This window comes from Andrographis paniculata, unplaced genomic scaffold (genome assembly GCF_009805555.1).
Source record: "Andrographis paniculata isolate CXL003 unplaced genomic scaffold, ASM980555v1 Contig87END, whole genome shotgun sequence".
In the NCBI taxonomy this organism is placed as follows: Eukaryota; Viridiplantae; Streptophyta; class Magnoliopsida; order Lamiales; family Acanthaceae; genus Andrographis; species Andrographis paniculata.
The window spans coordinates 1989578-2000193 of NW_026137625.1; the positions used below are offsets into that span (position 1 = coordinate 1989578).

Below are 10616 nucleotides of genomic sequence, written 5' to 3' on the forward strand. Positions count from 1 at the left end.
GCTAGGTTAAAAAAACCAAGCGGGTTTAAATACCCGGCCCAATCTACAAAATGATACTCTTCCCGTCCCACATATATTTTTTTTTTTTTTTTCTCGTTCGTCCACTTAATTTGTTCTTTCCTTTTTTTTTTTTGAAATTAATTATACATTTTAATGATATTTTAAAATTTAAAATTTAAAATTTTTTAAATTTTAATTAAACTATTTAGTTATCGTAATTTTAATCTATAATTATTTTTACTGATATATTTCTTTAATTGCTTATTAATTATACTTTACCTAAATTCTCGTGTCTACAGTAATAGACCCATATTACATGGGAATAAGGGAGTAATAGTTAGATGTTATTATTATTATTATTAAATTTACGCTTATAATTTATTTTTGTTTTTTAGTTGCAATTTTAGTTGTTGGTTCGAAATTTGTTTGTTTTATTTATTTTTTTCGTCCCATAAATATTATCAAAAGTAGTGTCAATTGTGTAATAAAAATGAAAAAATAAGAATAATTTTATGGAAATAAGACTATTGTTTTGGAACGAACAAAATAATAAACAAGACTATTGTATTAAACGGATTGAGTATTCATTTATTTATTTTAATTTCATTTATTTTTCAATTTTTTTTCAAAAAATTTTAAGTTCATATTTCGTTTTATTTGGATAAGTAGTTATTTTAAGGGGTGTTTTGGTATAAAAAATTGAGAGCATATAAACTATAATTATCAATTTTTTTTTTTGTTTGTTTGTGTGAAATAAATGAGAAATATTTTTATTTCTTTATTCTTATTTCTCTTGTGTTTGTAGATAAACGTAGAGAAATAAATTTATATATTTTTATTTGTTTATGCATTTACAAAAATTCATATAAAAAATATTATTATTATTATTGTTATTATTTAAGATTTAAAATTAAAAATGACAGTATTTATTTTAAAAAAAATTAAATAAATTATCTTTTATTTATCGTTTTTCATAATTAATTAATTCTTTTACTTTTTACTTGTAATACTTTCGATGGATCGAGTCATTTAATTTAATTTGTTTATATTTATTTACAAAATAAATTCTCTTTATATCAAAAATAATAATTGATTTTTATTTTTTATTCAATTTTTTTTTATTGTCATTTTTTACAATTATATTATTACTTTTTTTTTTTTTTTTGGGGTACAGATTGCATCTCAAGGTAACGCTTTGTAAAGGAAATTAGGATAAAAAATAAAAATGTTTTTTGTTTTTCTTATTTATTTAAGTCACATCTTAAAAATTTAAAAAGTAAATTTGGTTTTTTTTATTTTATTTTATTTTATTCCTGCTCCACGTGTAGAGAAATATACTATTAGAAAAATAATACTTCCTCCGTCATGTTATTCGACCGAGCACGGGTTTTAAGAATAATATGTAAAAATAAAAAAATTTATTTTTTTAGTAAAGAAAAGTAGTATTTTTTTTACTAAAAAACGAGACTAAATTTGGATGACAACTAAAAAGTAAAGTGATAATAAATTTAAACTACGGAGGAAGTAAAAAACTGTGGCCAAAATATCCCAAATAAAAATTGAGAATATGACAGGAATGTTTATTTTTTTATTAATATTATTTAATTTTTATAAATTTTTAAAAGAAATTAATTATTCCATAACATATCACATTTAAATTATAATTAAAAAAAGTACGAGTAAATGACTTTTTTGTCCTTACGAGTGTATTAGTGTAAAAAATATTAACAATTGTGTAGTAATAATGAAAAAATATTATTGTTTTTAAACGGAGAAAAATGGTAAAACGGATAAAGTAATTAAATATTAATTTTTTTTAGAGAAATAATATTTTTGAAAAAAAAACAAAACCTATATTTTTTCCATTAGCAACTCATTGTTCCCTCTAGATTGATTTCTCCAATTTATTTGACAAATTTTTATATATTTAATATTTATAATTATATAGAAATATATTACTCAATTTCATCAATAATCCTGCAATACATTATCTTTTTCAAATCGACTCACCTAACATTTTTCTCTTATATTTATCGATTTCATTATTTTATTTATTAAACAAAAAATTGAGTTTATAATGTGTTTGTTTCAGGGTTAGTAAAAAATAACCTGATGTGATAATTTGACGCGAACCTAACCTGAAATAGTTAGGTTTGGGTTAAGATTTTTTACTCAATTAATAATCGGGTCAAATCCATTTAACTCATTTACATTTTCGACCTGAAAATAATAATCCGTCTAACTTGTTTAATTAATATTATTTTAAATTTAAATATATTTTCTAAATTTTATCAATACAGTTCAATATTTATGCCCAATTTTATAAAAATAAACAATAAAAAATAAAGGAGTGTGTTATGTACTATTCCCTCCGTCCCACATGCCATGTCCAAGTTGCCATTTCCGTCCGTCCTACATACAATGTCACTTTCCTTTTTTGAAAATGATTACATACTTTAATCTCATTTTAAACTTTTTAATTTATTTTTTTAAAATTGTAATTAAACTAATTAGTTATGTTAATCTTAATTTTGTAATTATTTATAGAATATGATAATTATTTTCATTAATACATTATTAATTATCTACTAATTACATCAATCCTAAAATACCGTGTCTACAGTGTAGCAGACGGTATGTGGGACGGAGGGAGTATTATGTAGTGTTTGTTAATTCGATTCTTGAATATCGGTTTCATGATCTGAATAAATAATTTTTTGCTTTAATATGTATATATATTATGCATTTGAAAATTTTGTTAATAGAAATTGTAATTTTAAATTAAAATTTAAAAATTTTAGACTTAAACGGGTTATATAGTTCAGATTCAGGTTGACCCGATTAATAAAATATCATGTTAAGATTGCAAATATCAACCTATTTAATTAAATGAATCATGTTCAAGTTAAGTGCTTTGTAACATGTTTAAAGCTGACCCGAACCTGAACCCGACCCGACCTGATCCGTTTGTCAGCCTTAGTTTGTTTTGTGAAATAAATTTAAAAGAATATATTTTTTAATTATGAGATATAAAAAATAATAAATATACATAATATATATATTTAAATAATATATTCATAAAAAAAAGTAATATAAATTTAAATAATGAATAAAGTGTAATAGTATAATGTTATAATCATATTCCCATAATTTTTAATTATTATTTTTCACACAAACTAAAATAAGGTAAAAGAGAATTTTTAACCAATATAACAAGTGTGGTTAGTCGATATTTTTGAATTGATGATTTTTTATTTTATTTTTTAATACTAAGTAAGAAGAATAGTGTTATTAATATAAAAATAATATTTTATTAAAATTTTTATTATTAATAGATAATTGTGTCATTCAAAAGATTGTTGGTTGAACATATTAACTATTTCTGTAGTCCCATATTTTTTACACATAGTTTTAAAAATATTAATATTATATTTGAATAAAGTAAAAATAAGAATAAAAAAACTAAATTAACCATATTAGTATTGTATGATATAAATGTAATGACATTTGTATAATATATTGTAAATTTGAGATGTGTTTGTAATGTCAGGTTACAATTACTGAAAAAAGGAAATGAATACTTTATTGCTTGGAAAAATAGATAGATTGTTAAGGGACGGAGAGAGTATTAATTAAAATTAAATTTTATGAGCAAATATATTTGTTTTGGGTTTTGGTTTAAAAAATATTTTTTTTGAATTATAAAATTGTATAAGTGATATAAAAATCATAAGGGTGTAGTATATTAAGGGAGTGTTTGACAAATAGCTTTTTGAAGAGTTTTTAGCTTATTGAATAGCTTTTAGCTGTTTGACCAATCAAAAAACTAATTTAGGTGTTTGGTAAATTAGCTTTTTGAAATAGCTTTTTGGACCTAAAAAGCTAATTTCTGAAAAGCTAACTTACCCCGCGTTTTGAAATAGCTTTTTCTGTAAAATTTTTTTTATTCCTTAGATGCCCTTAAAAATTTATTATGCAGTTTACACAAATAAATATATTTTGATTATTTATTAATCATATTAGAATATTTTATTATATTATAGTTTTATTTTTATAAATTTAAAATAATTAATTTTTATATAAAAATTATTTTAATTGTAAAATATATAAATTTATTAAATTCAACATAAAATAGAAAATATAAATATTAATAATTTATTTTTATATTTAAATTACATTATATAAATTTTATATTAAAAATAAATTAAATAAATTAAATTGATTGAAAATTCTAAATATAATGAACTAATCAATAACTAACATAATAAGTATATACACAAAAAATTTATTATTTTATATTTTACATCATTTTCAATAGAAAAAACTATTTATATATTTTAATAAATATATATTATTTTTTAAATCTAACTGTAATAAAAATAAATATTTTTATAATACTTTTACAATTTTCAATAACTAATAACAAACAATTTTAAACATTCTAAATGCAAAAGAATATAATTGAATATATTAAAAACAAAAATAAAATAGAAATATCCTCAATTGTCATTTTATGTATAAACAGCTAATATCAAACAGTTATTTTACCAAACATTTTAATACAAACAGCTAATCGAAGCAGCTAGTCAAACCAGTTAATTAAATCAGCTAACAGCTATCATCTAATAGTGAAACACGCACTAAATATTTTGGAGAATGTGTTAAGAGAAATTTTGAGTTAAAGAAAATTGATAAGGAAATAGGGAGTAACAATCTTTCACGCTGAACCACCGGTTCGAGAAAAACGTTGAACCGAGCCGAAGTACGAAAAAATCGGTTTAGTTTCGGACGGCGGTTCCGATTCGAACCGCTGATTGGAAACTGGTTGGGCATGCATGATTTAGGCCCACAAACAATAATGACAACATGAATGATCTATAAATAAGCCTTATTAGGGTTTCCATCGAAAGTTTAGAGGATTCTGGGACTCTTTCGTCGCGCGGCGCAGCTTCCTCTCGTTCTCAATCTGCAGTGAGTTACGGTTAGTCTCATCCTTCTCTGAGTTCGGACTTTAATTTCTTTTGTTTCGGGAGCAACGTTTTGGTATTGAAATTTTGCTTTGAATCAGCGATTTGGTTTTGAATTTTGTATTTTGCTGAATGTTATTCTTGCTGAATGTTATTCTATAGCTACGCTTTTCTTTGAATCGAGGAAAAAGATTGTACGATTTTTAGCTTATTCTGTATAATTTCACTGGCTTGCTTTTTTATCATGACTTTTAAGTGTGTTTGTCATCAGAGTATGGTGAAAAAGTAACGTTGAGGCAATTATAGGTCTACTGTGATTCGGTAAAAATTATGTTCAACTTGTCACTGCTTTGGCTTATTATTTGTTGAAACTATTCCGTTTTTGTTTCATTTGTATTTTCTTGTGGAAAATTGTGTTTTTGGTGTGGAATGATACAAGCGTCAAGGATTTATATCTTCTTTCTCTATTTTGATATACAAATGTTTAATGAAGTCCAAATTGTCCGATTTGATTTCCATACTGATGTAGAAAATATTGATTTATCTTTTCGAAAATACATTGATTTATAAATTACTTGTCCTAAATGAAAAATGGTCGGGTGCGATAAAATTGATGTGTTGAATGTTTCGATTTTTGTAGGATGGATTCCCAGATCAAGCATGCCATTGTGGTGAAGGTTATAGGCCGGACGGGGTCGAGGGGGCAAGTGACTCAGGTGAGGGTCAAGTTCGTGGATGATCAGAATCGGTTTATCATGAGGAATGTTAAGGGACCCGTTAGAGAGGGTGACATTCTAACACTGCTCGAGTCGGAGAGGGAGGCAAGAAGGCTGCGGTAAATTTCTTTCATATTTTGCTTCGTTAACTTTAGATGTTTGGATAAGTTGCGGCATCACTTTGAACTTTGGGTTTTGACGGCATTTCGATGAATGAACCAAAATGATATTTGGAGTCGATTGTTACCATTGTCATGACTTATGTTTACACATCAGCTGAACTGGCTGTGCCATTTGAAACTAGGAGGAATAGTATTGAAGTTAGGGGGTGAGCATTGGTCGGTTCAAATCGAAAAAATTGAATTTTTTTTCGGTTCGGACTGTTTGGTTTGGATTGTTCGGTTAATTGGTTTGGTTTGGTGCAAAATCGAATTTATAAATTTCGGTTTCGGTTTCGGTTCGGTTTTGGTTTTTAATTTTTAGTTTTGGTTAACCGAAAAAACTGAACTTTTTAAAATAATAAGAAATTATATATTAATAAAATAATATATATTATAATTTTGAGTATTTATATTTAATTGTATATTAAAAATATATATTAATAAATTAAAGTTCGGTTTATTCGGTTTTAAACCGAACTGAACTAGTTTGGTTCGATTTATTTGGTTTTGAACAACTTTGATTCGATTTCGGTTTCAATCTTTATAAACAAAAAACTGATCAAAATTGATAGTTCGGTTCGGTATGCACCCCCCCGGTTGAAGTTACTTCATAGGGTACTTAGAAGATGATTTGTTCTCAATATTTGCTCATCACTTAAATACTTTTTCAGTGCTTGTTGTTTAAGGTTTGGATTTTGAATCGGAAGTTTATTTTGTTTTATATTATTTTTGGTATAGTATGTTAAAAGAAAAATATGGGATGAGTTGTTTGATGTTTGGTGAATAGTAAAGCTGACAAAAACTGATCTGATACGATAATCTGATACGAAATAATTGAGTTTGGGTGAAAGATTTTAATCGATTATAATATATTAATATTGATTAATATATTTATTATATATGTAAAAACAAATTACAAAATGGTTTATATAAAAACAAATTACAAAATGTCTGTATAAATAAAATCAAAGTTCTTTATCTTGAATATTACTCTAGTCACTGTTCCGCACAATTTTATTATTATTATTATTTTTTTTTTTTTCTCCTTTTCGATTTAAGTTTCTTTTTTATCTTGTTGTTACTGGATCAAGAAGAATCGAATAAGGTAGCGTCCAACTAGGAAAAAATAACATGACGGTCATATTTATATATATATATATATATATTTTTTCACCAAAAAATGTTGAATCGAAGGAAAAAATTTGTAATTTTTGTACGGTTCAAAATATGTTGAAATTATAAAAAAATTGAAACCAATTTGTCGACTCAATCCCCGAAATTCGAAAATTGGTTCCGTCACTGGATAAGGGTTGGATCCTTTTGAATTGAGACGTATTTTTTTATTATTTTAATTAGCATTATTGTAATTTTTTTTTCACAAATGACAAAATATTTTATTAAATTCAAATACATTAGTATAATATAAAAAATATAAAATAGGTGTTTGTTTTGATATTTTTGGGAAGAAAAAATGGGATGAATAGTATATTTGGGGGAAAATTCCTCAAACAAACACACCTTTAGTATATTCTATTTGATTATATTTTTAAGGTGAGATATGAAACTTTTCAACCATGCACCATGCGAGTTAGTCTCGAAACATGAAACAAACTCAGTCTCTATAGTGGAAGTACCAGATTTAGACTGCTTTGCACTTCTCCAAGAGATAGCTCCACCAGCCAACATTAACACATAACCCGAGTGTCAATGCAGCCAGCGTAGTAGCCAATCACTTCAAAGACATCAGTTTGTCTATACATGATTATGAAATCTTTTGTACCTTGAAGGTACTTCATATAACATCCCTTTATCATTTAGTTACAAGCAAAATATCATCTACGTACAACACAAGGAAACAAATATGACTCCCACTAACCTTCTGGTATATACAGTGATCTATGACGTTTTCTTCAAAATCGAATGAAGAGATAATAACATCATGAAATTTCAAATACCATTGGGGAGGTTTGCTTCAATCCATATATGAATTTATTAAGTTTACAAACTAAATTTTCTCACATTCCTCCATCAATAATTTCTCATCTTCTTGAACACACATGATCATCAATTCATTGATAGACCATTTATCTTTATGTGTATTGTAGGATAATGTCTCGCATCCGCATTATGTGCTCGCGCACACCCCTCACACCCGTGAATCTCATTGTGGAGAACTGAATGACTTGCATAATCAATGTCCATCCAACCTGAATGAAGGAGGATCATTTCCTTCCAGATTTCGTAATTATCACCAGTCAATTCGAGGACATCACACTTAATGTCAGAGAAATTTATAGGATTAAACACTCCAAAATTAAATATACATGCTCATCAATAAACGAGACAAGTAAATTACATGTTCTACCAATGTAAACATGTTAAAACATGAATCTAGAGACATAAAATTTGCCTGTGGGCTAAAGTTTTACTCAATTGGATTCAAACAAAAACTTAACAATAAAACTATTAAATTGTGTTCCTTTTCTTAACTCCTGTGGGTAGATTAAGAAATACAATTCGATATTTTATCATAATTACTCATATAAATATAACAAGACTCCTGTGGGTAGATCTCATCACATTGTACATGATAATTACAATTGATGTCTATTAATGTGATTTCAAATAAATCATGAATAAAGAATTAATCGAGGATGTTGTGGCTGTTCCCAAATTAAATAAATCACAAACATCATGAATATGCAATCTGAAGTACACATCTCTATAAGCTATTGAGTGCTCTGTATGTGAATTTATAAAATAAATTAGCAATCTTATTACAAGTTATCGAGCAACATCAGCAATTGTCTTTGGACAAATTATTGACTCGCCAATGATAAATTTGTTTTGACAATCGAAAGTTGACGATAAAGTAGTGTGTCAAATAATACTCCATATTTGGACAAATCTATGTTCACACACAAATAACCAAATTATCATCACAATATTCACTGTCACTAAACATGCATGTAACTACTTAATCGCTGACTTGCCTTTGGGTCAATCAGAAGTCTTATAAATTACATACACAACTTTCTAACATATAAAATAAACAAATTTACACAACATAGGCTGCTGTGGCAGCATAACTGTTTAAACAAATTCATAAAATACATTATACTCTTTATTGCTAGTTAAATTCACCTTAAAATACATCATATATGTATGTCCAATACATATTAAAACTATAACAACAACAATTAATTATCGACTCGTCAAAATAATCAAACAATCGAAAAATACTAAATGCAGCGGAATCACACAGGCAAAAATATGTTACCCAAAGATACTATAAATTAATACACCAAATAATTATAGTCGAATTTGAACAAACGCATGTGATCAAAATAACATGTTGATTCACAAACTTAATTGCATCATAAAACATATTAGAATAAATCCGTAGTTCTGATTATTCATAAAAATAACAATAAAACAAATATAATATGCACAGATATGATTATTCACATGTCCACATCAACATATAAGGTGCAAACATCAACATGAAATCCACATGTCCTCTCGGATCAAGTTGCCATTTGAATTAAAATAATTTCTTATGCAAAAATTATTTCAAGATTAAAAATAGTAATGAATACATTGATTCATATTTGTTTTCACTTGCAAATCAAATATACCTATGCATATATGATTGCATGCAGGGACATGGATGTGAGAAGACTAACAACCTGAATTTATATTTAATCATATCATGCATGTCTGACTAAGATGCACACAAATTCGATTGACATATTATGATATCTTACGATATCAAATTGATCACGATTCTATAATCATATACATGGATTGCAAAGAAGCGAATACAAACGCAACGACAGACGGATATAATGTATAGAAAAACTTATAATGAAAATTCACACCAACATCTAGCAAACTGATCAATCTGGAAAAATAAGTCTATTCTAGTGAATTATATGATTAATTAAACATCCATTGATCTGATGAATTAATCTCAAAAATTAAATATGGAATGGCTTCCTTAAGGTAATTAATTGCGTATACAAGTTGACACAGATATGAAGTGCACAGAAGACATTACAGAAGAATTTGAACATTCTATAGAAACACAACACAGGAAATTTTTTTCAAAAATTTAATATTTTGCATAAATTAATTTCAAAATAAAATTCACAATTTTCCTTGAAAATAGAATGAAATTTTCTCAAATCGCAGGATCGGATCTTGATTAAGAAATATCGCAAAGCAATTGTTGAAAATAAGAAACCAAAATATTTCAAATAAGAAATTAAAGCTAATCTTGATCAAAAATTTGAGAAGAAGAAAATTCAAAGCAAGCAGAGGCAAAAACCTGCTCTGATACCAAATGTTAGAAAATAAACATATAATCAAATATGTTAGCGGAAGCGAATATGATAATTAACAAACCTCCAGCCATTGCTAAAAATTAAATTTGTTCTTGAGATCTTCTTCTTAGTAGATTGAACCGTGGGAAGATGGTGTTGCCAAAAAAAGAAAAATTAAAATTTTAAAATAAGATTAAGATGGATAATAATTTTCCAAAAAAAAAAAATGACATGAGATATGAGACAGACATAAATGACAATATGGATATGATAAGTGGAACGGAGGGAGTAAAATATATAACAAAATAAGATATATATATCTATGTATATAGATATAGATGAATAAATAAATATTAAATATATAAGTACGTAATGTATGTGTGTTAGTGTAATTGATTGAGAGGCAGATAGAGTACATCAAAGTAAATTTATCCAAATTTTATTACA

The 10616-nt window shown here is 26.1% G+C and overlaps 1 protein-coding gene across 1 annotated transcript; it reads left to right on the plus strand.

Moving 5' to 3' along the window:
- The first annotated feature begins 4860 nt into the window (after positions 1–4860).
- Positions 4861–5923, plus strand: LOC127242753 (40S ribosomal protein S28-2). The gene is made up of 2 exons (XM_051262440.1): positions 4861–4981; positions 5608–5923. The coding sequence occupies exon 2, from the start codon at positions 5609–5611 to the stop codon at positions 5804–5806; it is 198 nt and encodes a 65-aa protein (XP_051118397.1). The 5' UTR covers positions 4861–4981; position 5608; the 3' UTR covers positions 5807–5923.
- Positions 5924–10616: the final 4693 nt, after the last annotated feature.